Genomic DNA, 19,735 nt, shown 5'->3' on the forward strand with positions numbered 1-19,735 from the left:
ATATTAATGTTTATGAGGCAGTGTTATTCTGTGTAGTCACATTGGGTTTGGACTGTGGTGGCTTTTCAGATTTTCTGTTACAATCTTTTTCCACAATTGAAAAGAATTGAGATAAAGGTGGTGTTTTCCTCTTATCTGCGGAATCTTTAACTTTCCTTTCCAGAGATGGTCTGTGAGCTACTCTCAAAAGAGAAAGTATCTCTGGCAGTAACCAGAAGATAATTTAAATAATCTGGGGATTTTTTTCTTAGAGTTTTTTTTTTGTACCTCCTTTCCTCTCCCACCTCCTATAAAGACGTATTTGTACTTTATATTTCAGTGAAGTGGCTTTTAATGACCACCATATTTAGTGCTAAACTGCAAGTAATTCTGGCAAAGTGCAGCTTAGCATTAAGCTATTTAGATACCCAGTGCTGTTAAATTCAAAGAAAAATAAAGCTTGAAGGATTTCGGAGAGTCATCTAGTCCCACTGCCTGAATTAAGGTACACCAACTACATCTGCGTCCTGACAGATGTTTATCTAACCCATTTTTAAACACTTTCACTGACTCCAGATCTTTCCCTGGGCAATCTCTTTTTCCAGTGTTAACTACCCTTAGTACCTATCTTGTGCTGACATGGACTCCTGATTATGTTCTTTCCAGCCTATGCTGGAAATGGGATATGGTTTATTCCTTTCCTCTGAGAAAACAAATTAATCTTTTACTCATGTGTGAGGAAGGGGCAAAGGACATACGGTTTCATATGCAAGTACTGGACTAACACTGGCAGCATCCTTTGAACCGTGTAGCTTTAGATTGGATTTGTTAGAAGTTGTCTGTCTTTGTTGGCACAAACAGCAGGGAAAAAGAAAAGAATGAAAAATACAGAAAGAACCCAGGAGTCAGGCTGAGAAGTAGAATGAAAGGAAATGAAGAAGTTCAGAAAATAAATATAATATTCAAAGAAATTAAAAGACAAAAGTGGCTATAAGGGCTCTATGATAAGTAATTTTCTAATTAAAGGATTTTTTGGGGTCTGTGTGCCTAGCAGGGTCATGGGATGGCGCTAAAGGGGGAACAGGGCATTCCATAAAAGAGTTGGCCAGGCAAGGTTGGATGAAGTTTTATATGGAGCAAGCAAAAGGTTTCTTTGTTTCCTGAGTTCCACAGGAGTCTCTTATGACTTGCACATGCTAAAAATGTTAAAATTGTATATGCGATTAAAAATTTTACTGTCCTTCCTTGCCGTGATGGAGGTGTGACATGGCACGTATCTTCCACAGGAGAGCGTGTAAGGTGGCAGGATGACAAGGTGGGCCAGGGTTCACTGGAGTTGAGCTGGTACTTACGGTCATGACTGATCTGTCAATTCAAAGAGGTGACTCTGGTCTTATCTACATTTACTAGGCTTGAACGAAAAGCCTCTTGGTTGTCTTTGCTGTCATTGACTTAACAAGGTGTTTGAATTAGGCTTGGTGAGGTGAAAATTTGGAAAGTTTACTCCTTAATTAAACTGTGTTTAAGGAGTGGAACGTAACTGGTAAATCTGTCTTAATTGCATCAGTAGTGCGGTCTGCAGGTTATGAACAAGTACCAAGATAAGAGCTCATATTTTTACAAGATGTTTTGTAGTGTAATTTGGGATTAGTATGTTTACCTGATTTTTGTATTGATGTTTTGTTTTTAGGTGTGGCTCACAATATTTCTTTACTGCGAGAAGTGATCATCCATCCACGCTTTGTTCAAGGAGACATCAGCACTAAATTCCTTCCTGAAGTCTATCCTGATGGTTTTAAAGGTTTGTTCCACTTGGGAATGTTTCATGTTTCTGTTTTTTTTTTTTTTATCTTGAGTGGTGCTGTTTCTGATTATTTTTCCTTTATATTTATAGTGACATGTTCCCCAGTCTTTACTTTTTTTTCTTCAAATGTATCTGTGCATACACACAATTAGTGTTTTTAAATAATGCATAATATAATCAAAACAATTAGTTTCTTTGCTTTCAAGAAGACAAAATAGATACTTTGAGTAACAAAATAGTAAATGAAGTACACCCAAAGTCAAGAAAACAAATTTGTAGGTGAATGAAATATGTAAAATAAGCATAAATTTAACTCTGCCATGCTATTGTGCTTTATTATAGACAGTGCTCCTACTGTTAACTGAGGATAAGATTGAAATTATTAACTCATATACTACCAGGTTATCAGAAAGACAAATGTTTCTTGTGACATCTGAAACAGCTCAGTTTCAAAAACATGTAACAACAGTTTGTAGAGAAATGTAAGTAAACAAATAGGTTGGTTCCCTTTCGTAAAGAACAAATTTTAAAAGGTTGCCTTCTTTCTCAGCCAATCTGCTGTAGATGCTTTCTTTACCTGTGTGGTCAGAGACTCGGTCCTTCCATACAGGCCTCATACCTCAGCTGTCATTCACCAGGCAGAACCTCTTTGGTTTAAAAAAAAAAAAAAAAAGGAAGAAATAAAAAAGACAGTATTTATAGCTCATCATTCATGGGTCCTTTATGAATCCCATGGAGATTCCTTTTCCTCCACTCATCATTAATCCAGTGTGGCAGAACCTCCATCCTCTTTTGGAGGCAGCGCTGCCAGATTGGCAGTCAGACGACATGGCTGGCACCTTGCCACATTGTAGTCTCATTAAGGAGCAGAACAGATTTTTCTTACCTCAAGACTCAGTGTGTGAGTTTGGTGCAAAGCATATTCATCTGCAGAACCGCTTTATACCGTGACGCAATTGGCAGCTTTGTGCGATACAGCCCTACACGTGGGATTAATGCGTCCAGCTTGTTACTGGCTCCTGACTGCAACCAAAGCAATAGGAGTTTGTCACCTTGGGTGACAGCAAGCTTGTGGTGGTTGAGGCTCAAATGTTCATTTGTCTTCTTTGCTAAGGTGTGCTTAACTAATCTTCAGGTAACTCAGCTGGCTTTCATCCAGCATAGATTAGCTGGTCTGTCTCCCTTCCCTGACATTTTCAGATGAAATCCCATGTCCTGTCTCTTTGACTGTTCTGGGACTATTTCCTGAGTGGATTCTGTTCCCTAAACCACCAGAAAACTGCAATTTTTGTAATTTTATTGTTAGTTTTTGAGAGTTCTTGGGTTGACTTAGCTTGTAAAGGAATCTGGTGAACTGCAACAGATGTGCAAAGTGTGTGGCAGGCTAGGAATGGGGAGAAGAGAGTGGAGGAGAAAGGCAAGGATGCAGGATGTTAGATAGGTTTGTACCATGTTGTGAAAAGGCAGCGTCACCTGAGAGACAACTGAGAACAATAGAAACATGAACTGTTCTACCCTTATTTGTGATAATGTGTCTGCTGGGGCCCTTGGTCACTTGTGAGAAGCTGGGACACATTTTGCTGACCCAGGAGAAGACTACTTGCTCTGGATTTTTGACTAGGGAAAGGCACTCTTGTCTTTTGTTCTTTTATTCTTGTTTTAATGTTTTGCGTTGTGATGCCAATCTGTTTATAATCAATTACTTGTTGCTCCACAAATTGCAGGATGATAAGAAATTGGGATGATCTGACTTGAATTGTATATGTACTTTATTTGTGTGCATATGCACACTGATGCAAATGGCTGATTAGTGTCGCAGTCTCAGGTAAACAGTAATACTGTATTAATAGAGTCTTAAAGATAAGCTTTTGCTCTAGACACTAGAAGACACAAGAAGAGATATCATGACAGTTCGTACTAGAAGCTAATGAATGGGACACATGAAATAACTAGACTTTGTTCCTGCTGTATGAAAAGTCTCATTCTTCTTCTTCCGCGTATCAAATACAAACATGCATTAGCCTTGTTAATGATAAAAAATGCAGATATCATTTACTACAAAGCATTTGTATTTCAAGTCAAGAGTACTTATTCACAAATACTGATTCAAAGCTCACTGAAATAATTGAGAGCCCTTTTAATGATGTAGTTTGCTCTGCATCAGACCCTTCTGGCTTAAAAAAAAAAGTTGGTGAGCTGAATTAGAGGATAGTTTTTAAAGTACTTACTGAAAATTATTTCTGCAAATGCAAAGACTTTAATGAGAACTGTTGAAGGCAAGCACGGGTGGTGGGCAGATGATGGGTAGAAGGTCAGCAAGAGAAACAAAGGCAAATTAACTTATGCAATACAGGATCCTACTCACTTCAACTAACCTTTTTATATAAATATACAGGGTAAACTTTGCTAGAAGGATTTGAAAATTAAGTAACTTCATATATCTTAATATTGTTGATACAAGATATATAGCTGGAAAAAAAAACAACAAAAAAACAAAAAAACCAAAATCTGGGATAGTCTGAAAACTTAGAGCAATGTGTTGCCAAAGTGGATTTGGAAATACCTAGAAATGTGTGCTGTTGTTAACAGTAAAAATCCATACCAGAAGCATTTTAAATTTGGATAACTTAAGAAAAAATTTCAATGAAGATGTGTGCTATATTAATGCTTGAGCACAATCCTGTGTGTGTGTCTTGCAAACTACACAATTGCCTCTGTTGGTCTACGTTGATGGTAAGCAATGAATGTCAGCTGTGTTGTTCCTGGGGTCTGGATGAAGTACTGGCCTATTTCTTATGTGCATTTTTATTCAAATATAAATATTAATTTTAGTCCTACTTAAGAGTAAAATAAGAGATGCTTTGTTTTCCAGTCTAATTTTCAAGGGTTTCATTATAAGTCCTTTATTAGAAGTCTTTTACCATAAGTTAGGAAAGAATTAATTAGAAATATCTTGGGAGCTTTTCCATTAACCTGTGATGCCCATTTCAAATTACATCGAGAATGGGAATGTTGAGTAATTGTCATGATTGGGGTTTAACTCTTTCTTCCCTTCTTTAAATAAGCATTCATTAACAAACTGTCTATTGCAGGTTATTTTAAGATGTTGCTGTGCTAAAGCTGAGTGTGCTCAGGGTGTGATTAGTGTGGGAAAGCAGCTGCTGTCATACCCTCCTGTTGTCTATGGGAGGGGTGGATGGCCTGGATGCCGGCTGGCAGTGGGTCAGCTGGAGTGGGTGATTGCTCTGAGCACGCATGTTTTGGGAGGAGTGCTGATCTGAGGGTGGGTCCAGCAACACTGATTACATCAGATGATACAGATACATCTGTCTGAGAGCGGCCCCCACTTTGTTTGCATAATAAAAATGTTTGCTAAGTGTGGAGGAGTAGCCCGTATGATCAGATACTGTCAGAGGAGCTGTCCTTCAGCTTCCAAGCAGTGTGGGATGCTTCTGTACTTCCTAACCTCCTGGTGAGGAAGAAATATATTATCTATTATCACTGTTTTACAGACAAATTATTTATATTTTCTCAAAGATCTAAGAGGAATCTTTGACAAAGAGCAAATAAAACTCAAGGATCCTTAGGTTAGTACCCTATCCATTGGGGCGTTCTTTGTGGTTCAGTCTGTTTCACAGTGAATCAATCTTTTCCTGGATATCTGTTTGAATTCTGAAATTTCTTTGTTTTTAATTGTCTACTCTTCCTGGTTATTAAATGACATCTCAAATGCTTGGTTAGTCTCTTTGGAAGAGACATCCTGTGCAAATGAGAAATGAGTATTTTCCGAAATATTATTACCGAAGTCATACCAAAACACGGGGGGAAAAGGAAAAAGAATCCTTTACTTGCCCCTCTTTTAGCCTGTTTACCTTGTTTGCGTGGAAGGGAAGAGCAGAATTTCTGATGGACAGTCCTATGTTATCTGATTTCTAATGCAAAAGGGAAGAAAGAGAAAATGCTTCTCTTTCCTGCAGTTGTGTGCTGGCTCCAGAGAATATGTCTGAGGTGGAGGCTTTTAGATACATTTTCATTGTTATTATTGTATGAGTTGAAGGGTTTGATTACTCTGCTCTACCCAACACTAATTATACCATCTCTGGAATACCGTGTCCCGTTCTAACCTCCTGATGCGCTTAAGAAATAAGTCAATAAACTTTGGTAAGTCTAGAAGACCCACCAAGGTTGTGGGGTTGGAGCAGGGGACCTATAAGGAGAGACTGAGAGAATCAGACTTGTTTAGCCTGGAAACAGGAAAGCTTAAGGTAGACCTCATGGCAGCCTTCTTGTGCCTTCTGAGGGGGGTTCCCAAGAAGACAGAGCCAGGCTCTTCGGTGAGGTATGCATAAACTGGAGTTTTTCAAGACCTGACTGCACAAATCTCTGAGCAACCTGGTCTGAACTTGATGTTGAGATGGGTGTGGCTCAGTGGAGAGGGGTGTCCACACTGAATAAACTAAAGACCTCTCAAAGTCCTTTCAACCTCAGTCATTCCATGGTTCTGCTATGAATGAAAGTGCTTTTTAGGTGAATTGGGACTGTAGATAAGACTTCTGTTATTAGTTGGAGAGGAATAATGCAGCTTCCCTTGTGTTACTGTTAGAAGGGTGGTTGCTGTTAATTCCATTAGTCTTCTCCACACTGGAATCTAGTATTTGTCTTCATTTTATGAAGCTACTGGATTAGAAAAATTGACTTAACAAATAGCTTGCTTGACTTTCTTCTTTCTGACAGGTGAAGCCAAGAAACATTTCTTGGTCTGTCACTAATCCCTTTATAATTCAAAACAGTAGAAGTTTCCTTTCTGTATGCTGTAGCATCCAACTTATAAGTGATCATGAACTCTCTGAGACATCCTCACTATTCTGAGCGGTTTGAGATGGCATACACAGTTAATATTGTCTGTCTTTGACCATGTCGGTGGACCAAAGCTCTGCTGGTCTTGAAAAGAAATTAAAAACTTTAATAAATATGCAGCTTTGTTTTCTGCTTCAGCCTACTTGGTATACTTGCCATCTGGAATGGCCAACTTCAAAATCCATTGGGGAAAAACTTAATCCGAAACAAAACCTAGGAATGATATAAACATTGCCTGCATTGATGTGGATCTGAATTATGCATTGTACTTTCTTACTGATTTTACTTTTAATTTTTATTCTCCCCTATCAGAAAACAGTCACTTTTCAAGTGTTGAGTAACAGACCCAGGCACATAAAACCAGGGCTTGTTTGGTTGTGGGGTTTTTTTTCTTTTCTCTCTGTAATTGATAAAGGGAAACACATTTCTAGGACAGAATGCAAATGAGACTGAATGAGAGTGTTATGGGAAAAATGACCTTTTATGTAATTTAATTTGAAGTTGGTTATGTAAAGTAATTGCATGAACCTTTTTGACTCAGCTTGGGGGATACTGGGATAATATTGATTTAAGCAATCATAACATCAGGGAAATGAGAGAGAAATACTTTTTTCTTGTCTTTCTTCTGACCAGGGTTCTGTCATTTAGTAGTAATAGATGTGTGCGGTCTAGTTTTAAATAATATGAACCACAGCGCTTCCACTCCTTCAGTTGTGACTTAATTTTATAGCCATTAATCCTGTTTTACGTTCACCTTATATAATTCAATTCGGTGATGCTAGTGAGAATGCAGAAGTATATCCCAGGTTGAGCAGAGATATCTGGGAGCTGATTTACATTTTGTGGTGGAGGTGAAGTCTCCGTGTAGCCCAGGAGTCTGCAGTGATGAGGGTAGGAAAAGAGCAATGACAGGACTTACCATGCTGGAAGCTGGGCAACCTTTGCTGCTTACTGGTTTCGCTCCCTATCAAGGCAGCACTTGGACAAATGCCCCAGAGGTAGCTTTGCTACTTTTCAGATCGATCTTCTGCATGGTGAACATGAAAGGCTGCGTTATTATCGTTATTGATAGTGAATGTTAACTTAAACCTCAAGACATCCAGTTGAAATCCTGAGGAGCAGCTTGTAAGGTAAAATAAGACTTGAAGTGAAACAAAGGTATTGCTATCTGGTACATTTGTATATTTCTAAATATAGTAATGTAATTGAAAGTTTAACTTTAAATTTGCTTAAATTCTGCTGAGCGTAGCAGCAGAGCAAGAGCAGTAGGCAAGGGAAATGGGACTGGAGTTCAGAGAACCAAGGCAGTCTGTCTTGAATAATAACGGTAAATTGCCATCCTTAGGAAGCAGCCTTCAATCAGGCGTCTGAGGTAAGCCTCCAAAGTTAGGCTAAGGACATTCTGTGGTAGGATTGTATCTTTATTGCAAAGTACCAAAACCTAATTTTGGTGTGTTCTTCTTAACAGTATATATTATCTCTGAGACTTAAGAAAATAAATGCAAATTGCCCACATTGGATACTATGGTCATGACTGGTTTTCTGCTTGCTACCTCTGTGCCACAACTAATGCAAATAGTGACAAATGGAGAAAGTGGATAAACATTCTTTTCCTGTTTGTGATAATGAAGAGGTGAATGTAACTCTTGATTGGTTGTTAACCTGTTTAAATTATTGACCTTTGTTCGCTGTTTGGAGTTTGATTTTTATTGAAGGTACAGGAAGAAAATAGTTTTTGCAGGACAGCAAGTGCAAAAGCAGTTACTGATTTCATCCAAGATGAAGGTCATGCAATAAAAACATCAAATTGGGATCTTTCTAGTTTTACCTTGCTCCTTTATATGAATTGGTAGTACCAGTGTGCATTGGACCAGGTGGGAACTTGCACTTTTGGTTACACTGACTTGTCATGGGTATTGGGCAGGGTGGCTGGAAAGCAAGGGTTTTAGGATGGATTTCCTGGTGTATCTTTAGCTGAGACATGTAAACAAATTACCAATTTTAGATACAACATTTTGGAAAAATGATCTCAGATCTCCCTCCCGAGGTGCAAACAACTGGGATGTTGGTGCATTTCAAAGCCAGGTAGTTGGTGTTATTGTATTGTATAATTATATAAGGCTTGTATATACACATACGTGTGTTTGTATATATACACAAATAGTACAAAAGTTCAGCATTTTTTCACTTTTTGCCTTGCTATCAGTTTTTCTAGTAACTGGCCAAAGGAAGATCGAGTTTGTTTCTCAAGCCAATTCCTCAACCTTTCAACATTTGTATTTCTGCGTATGTTTGTGGAAGGCAGTTTCCATTTCAAGGCAGATAAAAAATAATAAACACTGAGCAAAGGAAGTTGCAGTAATCTTTAGCCAGAATATGTTAATAAGGACTAAATTAAAAATCAATTGATGCAGATTTACTGGCTTTTGTTATTTTTAAATTTACATTTTTTGGCCTGTGACAGTTCCTTTGTACTGTTAGCTGGAACTGTAATGAGTGTGTCTCCATTGCTGTGGCATGATTGCATTGCTGAGGCAGACTCTATGCAGCCTCTTTATCCATACTTAATGTGCCCAGTGAAAGGATGGGTCCTGTGCAGAAGACATCCTGCTTGGAAATTGTGCACTTGTTACTCTCAAGTCTGCTCCAGTCCTTTGCAGAGGTCTCCATTCTGGGTTTTCTTGAGGATTGCATTAGTCTTATGCTTCTGATAGAAATGGTAACTTGCTGTTACTGAGGAATGTGAGTTAACATTACATACAGTAGTGCTGAGGGGATGGAAGTGTGGAGGTGTAGGAGGGAACGGTGTAACTCTTTCTCTGCTGCAGGACTGGAAGCAAGTGTGCCCCAGTGGGTAGAGTTGCTCAGGCAAATGCAGTCTTATGAACCCCTTCCCCATCTCTTCCTCCATCCCTTCATGTGACTCTGTACTTGCCATGGATGATGGCATTTGCTCTGATACGTACATGTGAAGGTCTGCTGAGGCAGACAGCAGCTGCATAAAGCACTTTGAGAGCTCTGTTGTAACTGGTTTCAGCTGAATCTTTCAGTCTTACCTTTCTATTTTTTTTAAACTTTATTTGTTGCCTTTTCCTTTCCTCTAGCTTTTGAAACACTTAGAATCATAGAATCATTTGTTTGGAAAAGACCTATAAGATCAAGTCCAAGCTGTCCACCACTAAACCATGTCCCTAAGTACCACATCTACCTGTCTTGAACGCCTCCAGGGATGGTGGCTCAGCCACTTCCCTGGGCAGCCTGTTCCAGTGCCTGATGACCCCTTCAGTGAAGAAAGTTTTCCTAATATCCAATCTAACCCTCCCGTGGCACAACTTGAGGCCGTTTCCCCTTGTCCTATCACTAGTTACATGGGAGAAGAGAGCAACCCCCACCTCCCTACAACCTCCTTGCAGGTACTTGTAGAGATTGATAAGGTCTCCCTTAAGAGAGCAATAGTTGTAGAGAGCAGTAAGTTCTGTCACTGTGCTCTGTCTTTAGCCTGCTGAATGGACAATTGAATTTCTAATTAACTTCACTTTCTGGAACAAGATCAGTTTTGGAGAAAACGTCCTTCTAGTTGGCCTGGTTTCCACCTCTTTGTCCAAACCTTTTTTAGCTTGCCTGCCTTCAGACTGTGGGCTACTTTGAGCCATTTTTCTGCTTATGAAGTGCCAGACATGACTTTGACTCAATTAATCACAAACTAATGACTACACAAATGACAGTAAATAACCCAGGGCTGACGAGTAGTTTTATCTACATTTATTTCTGGGATTTATGTTGTTGTGTTATCCCTTTTGCCTGGAAGATGTGTAGCCTTTGCAAGGTAAAGTACTGAGAAAGAATGCGGTATATTTTGAGTAAGTTCTAAGGTACAGATGGATTCCTTACCAGCATGAGGCACAATATGTCAACCAGTGACATTTCAGTAACGAAAACAAGATGCTGCAGCATCGTTTCTTTTTTTTTTTCTTTCAGTTGTCAAATTGTTTTTAACAGAGATACTACTGTTAGCAGTAGGGCTGGTCTGTATGAAAACACGCAATTTAAACTCTGAAACTCGGAGCGTCTCTTATGCTGAGCTTCATCTTAATTTAGAGGGAAAAATGTCGGTTTCGTGTGTAAGGACTGAATAGGGTCCTCACTGGTAGTTGTTACTTTTTGTCTGTGTTGTTCTCTAGTGTCTAATTTTTTTTAACTGCTTATTGCAAACTAGGACACACGTTGACAGATCTTGAAAGGAGAGAACTACTGGCAACAGCAGCATCTTTGTACGTGGCTGAACAACTGAGATCGCAGAGATTTCTAGGGACTCCAAGGTAAGTTCATTTCTAGGAACTCGGATGTGCTGATGTGTTTTGTTAATGGCATCTTCTCATGCACGAGAGACACTGGTGAGAAACTGCATGGTTTCTTAATATAGTCTGTTTTTTCTAAATTCAAATGAGCTGTGGCTTACATTTCCCTACTCAGACAAGTCATACATGATTATTTTTATTCTACGTATTAGCAAACTAATAGGCACAAAAATGTGTTACAAGCCAGTACAGTAATTAATGCACATCAGGAGTTTCATTAATGCAAAATGTTGCTGCATTAGTAACTAACCACAAATTGAGCATCACAAATTTCCCATGTGCCCATTTTGAAGCGATCTAAGCACTTTGAGATAATATGAATGTTCAGCTACAGAGCTTTAAAATACTGTGGATTCATGAGTAATTTGCTACCTTGATGAAGAACTTTAATAGTTTAGGGTCTAACTCTGAGAACCCTTTCTGACTGGTAAGTGCTGGAAGAGTCAGCACCTTATCTTAAGTATGTTTTTTGGTGCTTTGAGTGGTCCCTCAATCTTTTGGGTAGTAGCTCTAGTAACCTAGGTAGTACTTGGTTATTTGGCTAACCATTGCAGTACCTTGTGTCAGAACACTAATTCACTGCTTTGGCTTTTTGGAACAGCGTGCTCTTTTCATCTGGGATGTTTCTAGCTTTTATTGTCCTCTGGCCCATCATTGTCAACACTTTGAGACCTGTTATGACAATTGAATATGTGAACCTTGCTCGGGTAGTCGGTGTTTGCAACAGCTGCGTACAGTGAATCCTAACTTCAGCGTCACTCTTCTTTACTCACATCTTTAATGTAGTTGCATGTTTGTGTGAGAGAGGGGGAAGTCAGAATGCAGGGTAGACATTATTTACATTCTATGCCAGTGGTTTGACAGTATATTCTATTACTGATTTTACAGTGGTCAGGAATAAATCAACTGTGGTTTCAAGAAGTCTTTATTTTTATTTGTACCCACAAAGATAAATAGTACCATATGGTGCTAAAAAAAAACCACACAGGAGGGGAAAAAAAGAGAGACACTTAGAGCAAGCATAATGACTTTGTAATATAGAGCATATGTAGGGCTATTGCTTGCATTATGCACCTATGTGGAAAAGTAAAGCACCTTCTTATTTCCTTCCACAACTTATGTCCTCCATAGCAAATGGCATAAGGAGAACAGACACTCTAAGGCCACTGATCTCTAAATAAAAGATGAATGAAAGAAAATGAGGAGGAGCCTTGATTGTAGTTTTTATTGGCCAGCATAGGAAGTTAAGGAGTCTGGTACTGCTATAGAGAAGTAATGGATTACTTTGCACATGGAGTAAGGATAGGAATTGTTGAGTGAAGTTGTGATTCTCAAACTGCTTTTGCATTCCCTGCTCCAATTTGAGATATTTTTTTTCTATGGCCTGGAAGATGTTCTTACTTGCTAACAAGAAAAGAAAAATGCTCCAATTGTTGAAGACTCTTTTAATGTTTTCTTTCTATTGCAAGTATTTTCTTTCAGTACTGGGTATTTATGTATCTGAATAAAAAAAGACATGTACAACTATTTTAACCAAGATGTCAAATATGTAAACAAAGTATTGCATTGAGCAGTCAGGCGTGATCATTCATCTCTCTTGTGCTACATCGGGGAAACAAATACACTCCTGATTTGAGAGATAAAGAAAGCAAAAAAAAAAAAAAAGAGCTTATATTTTTTTGAGTCCTTCTAACCTAACTTCCTCCATTCCAACATGAGCAGAGAAGGCAGCAAAATCTGATCACATGCAGTTTGTGCTCGGTAAGACTAGATTAAGGTCTGATTTATTTTTTTTTTCAGAATTTAAATGGTGAAGCTGACAAGTCTTTCCAGTCCAGGGAAGCTCACTTTCTCTTGCCGTGATTGGGTGTACCTGCGTTCAGCTCAGCTTTCAAAGGATGATTTTTTTTTTTCTGTCTGTTGTGACATATGCAGCTCTGAAATTAATCCTTTAGAAGTTAAGCCTTAAAATTTTCTCTAACTGGCATCTCAGTGTGATTCTTAGTGAATAGGTTGTTGTTTTAATCCACATATGTTGTTAGATCTACTTGTCTTAGTGATAGTAAATCTGCCTGTTTGAGGCCAAATTACGATGAGGTTAATGCAGAAGGCTTACTGGTGTGTAACTTCTGAAGAAATCCAAACCTGATAATGATACCCTTTCCCCCAAATCCTGCAGCTCCTTCAGTGGAAAAGTCAAAGAAATAAAGGCAGAATGAGGTCAAAGGATTGTGGTGTCCTGGACAGTGTTCTCCACTCCTCAGAGCAGCTACTGGACTCCCTCTAGAGGGGACTGACAACTCTGGAGCATGCAAGTTACTGCAGTCCCACCAAGATACCTCACAGCATCGCCTTAACTTACCCAAACTGCATCTTGACTTGTTTTTGAAGGTGTTCCGTGTCACAGGGACATTTTAGGGAGCAGGATTGCGACCACAGAAAGCACATCTTTATTGGTATGACTGCAATCTGTTTGAAAAATACCAGTAAATTAAAAGTGCAGAGTAGGAACCCATGCTACTGGCAACAGATCAAAAAGGCCAGTTGTAATCTTGGATGCGGTTTGCTGTGGCAGAATTGGGCATTTGGAGTCTGTGTGAATTTTAAATCCATGTTGGAGGAAGTAAGCAGATTAGGCAGACTGCATGTCCCAGAGTTGATCCATAACATTCTCCCAGTGTGTTGGTAAACTGTATTGTCATATTGATGATCATCTTCAAAACTTCAGCTCTCTGGCACTATTTATGTTGACAGCAGTTTTTTCTTTTGCATGCACTGAAAGCAGTTGCGGAATTTGTGTGAGGAGTTGCACTGATAAGCAGTATTTTGAAATTATGCATTTCTTCTAAACTTGTCACAGCTGCCAAATAGACAGGTTTTTTGCTGAACTTGAGTTATATGCTTATTTTTGGTTTTGGTTTGTTTTTTCTTTTCCCTTTTGGGAGCCATATGTATCATATGCATTCTTTTCACAACAGCAGGGGTATTTTGAGGTCTTTTTTTGCCGTGATTTATTCAGTCCAAGCTCAGGATTGTTATTCTAGCCAGATAGCTAGCTAGAAAGAGCCATGCTTGGAAGTCTTCACAGAAGCTCCACTTTTCACTAGCAGTGCTACTGAGACTGTGATTGGATGAAATGGAGCTGACAGATGAAGGAATTGTTGTCCCAGCCTGCTCTTTCCTTGGCCTCTGCCTTTTCCCTTCTCCTCCTCCTCCAGATATACAGACGTGCTTTTGTATGTAGTTGCTTTCTGCTCTGGTTCTGCTAAAATGACCCATATTAGCCTAGAAGCAGTAATACTTAACTTGAGATTATTCTGACAGAACCAGGTTAAGTACTTGTGACACGTGAAATTATTCTGCAAGAGCTGGAAGGGTGGGAATGTGTAGCAAGGAGGAAGAGATGAACAGAGGATGGCTCATAGAAGGGGGATGCAGAGGTGAGCTTGGGATCTGTGACACAGATCAGACTGGTAGCAGTCTTGTGAGGGGAGTTCTCCTCTACAGTGGGTGATATTTGCAGGGATGTGACTGGAAAATACATATTTTGGGATCCTGTGAGTGACTGAATCATTAACTGTAAGGTTCTGGCTGGAACGTGCTCTGATGCTTTGCGAGCTTTTGCCTCATTAGGATCAAAAGCTCAACTTTCTTCAGCCAGTTTCAATTAGATGTGACCCCTGTAGTGGGATTCTTTGTGGCAATAGTTGATGTCACTCTGAGGTTAATGCAGGCCATAAGCTGAAGGCTGCTTTGCCTTTCCTGTGTTAGAGTAAATTGTGTTATGATTTGGGTGGAGCACCCACAGGTGAGTTTCCACTCACAGCATTGCTGTATGCCCCTGGCCTCACCAACAGTCTCTGAGGATTAATTTGCCAACCTTTGGAGACCTGTGCATCCTCAGAGTTACAGAAATATAGACACTTACTTTTGTTATGTAAACTAATATTTTAGAGCATTTGCTTTTTTTAAATGTAACTCATTATTTAACCAGTTTTCTTGAGAAGAAGGTTGTGTGTTTTTATTTTTTTTAAAGATAATTAGCTAATGAAAGTGCTTGGTATTTTATGAGTCAGATGCTAATGTGAATATTTCACAGTGGTATCCAGATAATCGGAGCACATGTTTCCTACAGGAAAGAGCCATGAATGATTGATGATTGCTTCATTGTTCAGCTTTCAGTTATTTTACCTAGGATTTTTCCTACTTATTCCATAGTCCAGTTTATTGTGAAACTGGTGCCACCCACAGCTGCTGAACAGATTTACAGCATCTAGTAAAATCCTAAGGTCTTCTAGACAGACCTCGATCTTGTTTCAAGTGGAAACATATTTTGGCTGAAGTCAATCCAGCTTATTTTACATCTGTTTGATGTAGTTAGCCTTTGAGACCAAAAATGATGTTGTACAGTCGAATCTTCACATTTTGGCTTCAGACTTGTTTTCATTAGTGGGTTGGGAGAGGAATAGGAGAGTGATTCTCCAGGTGTGGCTACATCATGCTATCTCATGGGTCTACTAATGTGATGTTTATACTTCTAAACCCAGTTGCCTGCAGCACTTCCTATGTGTTGCTTGTGTTGGCTGCTAAGTGTATTTTTCTAATTTTTCTATGGGTTTTACCCTTTCATCATTTATGGCTTGGAAAAAAACAGTGAGGCTGCATGCCCATATTACCTGATGCTGCATGCAAAAGGATGGTAACACACTGGAAAATGTTTTATATTGCTAGCAAAAACCCTTAAATTTTTTCTTGCTCCTGTGTTTTCAATATAGGAGACTGAGATTAGGGAGTCTTGAGTTAAACTCCTAACTGTTCTTGGGAGACCTTAGAGAAGTCAGTTGGGTTGGGCCTCATTTAACAAAATGGCCTTAATACTTTATTACATTATTGAGGTTTTGTAATTACTTATTTATCAACATGTATAAAGTATTTTGAGACCTAAAATGGATGATGCTTTCTAAGCATAAAGTAATACTTTCACAGGAAGGGCAATTGTGTAGAGTGACAAGATAAAATAAAAGCAAGTTTTTGTCAAGTTCTGAAATAGCTTGTCTGAATTTTTATATGTTTTAAAATTCTGAAAATCCAGGGGTCCAGTGCCGTGGCCATAACATGACTGGTGAACTGCAAGAACAGACAGATGCATTGAGCTTTTTATTTAATGAGTTATTGTAGGTTTGTGTCTAGGCTGGTTTGGTACCAGTGTATTGATGTAAATCCTCAGGTACACTTAATAATGATGGTTTGGATGCCTGTTGCCATTGCAGGATCAGGGCAGTGAGGGAACCGCTTGGAGAACAATGGAGCCCCACACCTCTCAGGCATGCTTGCTTTCCCATGGACTGCACCTATTACCCTACTGGAGTGTGGGATGGAGCCAGCTCTTTGCCAGCCTAGGGCTTCCCCATATGGAGGGGTGGTCAGCTGCCCAATAGCAGAGCTTTCTGGTGCCCTTTCACTGCTGGAGCAGCACGAGATAAGGTTATGTGACATTAATTTTAAGAAGAAGGAAGGTGATGTCGGGAAAACTCACTGGAGTCATCTGAACAGGCCACTTGGAAAGTGGGAGAGTTCTGACTCACAGCAGTCACAGGCACTGCTGAATTGTATCAATTGTATTACTTGATTTCTATTGCTCTCTGCCCTCCCCGCCCCTGAACTGCAGTAATAACATGAACAGTTTTTGCAAGTAGAGCTAAATATTTATCCTTTGCATTGCCTTACAAACACCCTTCGGTGTGAAATAAAGGTAAACCACTTTGTTTTCATTTGGAAAGGATGACCAAGTCCAGCCCACTTGTGGCTTTCTTCGTTCCCTCGCTTTGGAGTTTTGAAGTCATCCTCAGCTCATCAAAATAACACTGTCCTATCCTTACTGTTCTGGTACCCTGGTCAACAAGTCAAGCATTCTTTCTAGGATTTACTGTTGTGCCATTGAAAGTGCTAGATATGTTTATGTCACTACTGCAGCTTCAGACTGTTATTCCACTGTGTGGTTTTGCAATTTCCGTGTAGCCTAGCAAGGTACTAAGACTGTTTTTTTGTGTGTGCTGTCCTTGTTTATAATGTGCTCTTCTGATTTGTAACAACTCTCTCTTGTCTCTTTAGGTGCTACTTGATGTTGTTCTTTTGACCTCTCATAAATAATTACTTAATGTATTTTTTTATTATTGCTTAGTCACTGTTAAACCACGTGCCCCTATGTAATAATCTAGCATCTTTGGTTTATTTACTCTTTATGTACATTTTTCAGTTGCTCATTACAGAAAGAGGATTATATATGCTAGAGAGAAAGAAGTAGATGCAAATATATGAAACAGGTACTTGTGGCCAGTGGCAATAAGCTTTTATGTAAAGTATGAATGTTGAAATGGGACATTTCAAGGTGTAGCATTTATGTCCACTTCTACAGAATGTATGTATCATATTGTTTATTTGATTGGATTCAATTAATGGAATTGGAGTTGGTAGCATAAGTAATATAAGGTATTTATATAGTTTGAAAGCAGAACTATCATTTCATATGATTCATTAACATATATTCTAGAAACAGAATGGTCTGTTATGGGAAATTTACATAGCCTGTCATCCTATGTCATTTATAGGGAAAAAGGTGTCCTGGGCACTCAGGTATCCTCTCTTGCTCAGTCTTTAGAGTTGATAACCACTATGAAATCATTATGAAGGCAATAATTATGAAAAGTTTGAACCTCACTGGGCATCTCTTAGGAAGATCCCCAAAGCCAGTGACATGCATCTTGCAGAGGTGACTGCTGGTGGCAAAGCCGTTCTCTAAAGTAGATGGACTTGGCTATGTACTTAGGTTTATTTTTTATTAGAGCAGTTGCTGTAGGAGCTTTATAGCTTCTGTGGCTACTGTTCACTTAATGTTGAAACTTGAATTTACATAGTATACACATGCAAATATTTTCTGTTGTGCTGCTGTATTCCTGGCCCTTTTTAGTTGAGCATCTGGCCCTCTTCTCATCCATCCCTTGCTTATTACCTCCTCTTCTGCAAGATCCTCTCTTTACCAGAAGACCTTTCTGTCTTTCCTTTGCTTTGATCCCTTTTATAAGCCTAACAATTCTTTTTTTCTCATTCAGGTTTACACCTCCTAAACCTGTTCTTTAATATTTGTCTCCATGTAAAAAGTGTTGCATGAAACCATAGAACTAACAAGGTGCGTACAAATCACCATGTGCTCCCTGGTCATTTTACAGCTATTTTTAGCATAGTTTTTCCTCTCCATCTGTTTATTTTATTTGGAGTTTTGAAGGGCAGAAATGAAGTTGTGTTGGAGGTTTTTATGGAAGGACAAAGATTTTCTTGACTTTGAGGGACTCTTAAGCTCAGTAAATGCATTCACATGAGAAGTTTTACTGATGTTTCTTTCCTAGGATTATTAACATAAAAAAGATAAGCATGAACATCAGGTCCTTACCTTGTGAAGTTCCTTGAGGCACTGGTTGTGTCCTGCTGTTTGTGTGATGTATAGCTTTTTCTGGATGCCGTTGCGGTAGAAATGTTGTCAACAAAATATATGGAGAAAAAAAGTCTCTCATTCAATATTGTCTGCATACTTTTACATGTATGTGTGTTGATTTGTCCATTCTTTAGCATGCTTGCTTCATTCAAGGTTCACAAAGGCTGTAGTTACAGATAAGATATTGATTGAAGGGACAGATAATTCATTTATACTTTTGTTATTGAGTATTACAATTTTCAGCTGTTTCTTTTTCCTTTGATTCATCTGCGAAAGTGGGATGGGACATAGAATGGCCTCATTATTGTAGGAGTATTTCTCTGTTCCCTGCAATGATTCCAAAAGCTCTTGCACACTTCATCAGTATTATTGTAATTCTTTGGCTGCAGGATATTTGGCAGCTGTTGCACCCCACTGGCAAATCCTATTCAGACTTCACTTCCATTCACCATTGCCATTGGAGAATTGATTTCTCTCTCCTCTGCTCTAACCTTTCCCAATTCATTTTGGATTGTTCAATGTGAAACATTTTAATTTCATATCATACAGCCATTCAGCTCACAATCCTTTTTTAACCTGTCACCAGGGTAACAGCATAGCATGCTTTCTTTAGGCAATCAAGTTTTTATTTCACATGCTTAATGTTGCATTAAATGTTTGCATTTTGTTTAACCCTCTTAAATACTTTGAACTGAGGATATATTTTGCAGGGTAATGACGTCTCTGATTTTAGTGTCAAGTCTTCATGGAAATTGCCTTACTTAAAATAAAAAATAAGAAATCAGAAGATTAATACAGTAATGAGAGGATTATTAATAAAATCCCAAATGGCTGAATGAGGCGAGCATCTGTAGAAGGCAAAAATATTTTTCTTCTGGAAAAACCTTCCAGAAACTTATAATATCTTTAGACCTACTCTTCAGGATTACTTTTACCTGTAAATGCTTGTAATCAAATTAATGCAAATATAGGATTAACCATGCAATAACATGACTTTAAGAAGTGAAATGTCTGGCCTGTACCTGTCAACCTGCTTCAAACTGCTTGCCAGATGTGTGTGTGGAGCTGTAAGCTGAATAGCAAGTGATTTATATACATAAAATTAGAATTTAATGGGATGATGCAATTGATTGGAATTTTTAAGTGTCTGTACATGCAAACCATAAAGGCATGAAGAACAAGCTATATTAATTTTATTGGAAATGAGAATAATGAATTTAGGGTATGTTGTCATAAGTGATTACAAAA

The 19,735-nt window shown here is 38.8% G+C and overlaps 1 protein-coding gene across 1 annotated transcript in view; it reads left to right on the forward strand.

Annotated features, from left to right (window-relative positions):
• Positions 1 to 19,735, forward strand: part of PCCA (propionyl CoA carboxylase, alpha polypeptide) — a gene marked incomplete at its 5' end in the record, with an annotated part of 91,097 nt that overhangs the window by 55,729 nt on the left and 15,633 nt on the right. The window contains 2 exons of the mRNA XM_010180487.1: positions 1,670 to 1,780; positions 10,857 to 10,959. Of these exons, the coding sequence (XP_010178789.1) occupies positions 1,670 to 1,780; positions 10,857 to 10,959 (214 nt within the window). The remainder of the gene's footprint in view (positions 1 to 1,669; positions 1,781 to 10,856; positions 10,960 to 19,735) is intronic.

The sequence above is a fragment of the Mesitornis unicolor genome, unplaced genomic scaffold (genome assembly GCF_000695765.1).
Source record: "Mesitornis unicolor isolate BGI_N332 unplaced genomic scaffold, ASM69576v1 scaffold14133, whole genome shotgun sequence".
Classification (NCBI taxonomy): Eukaryota; Metazoa; Chordata; class Aves; order Mesitornithiformes; family Mesitornithidae; genus Mesitornis; species Mesitornis unicolor.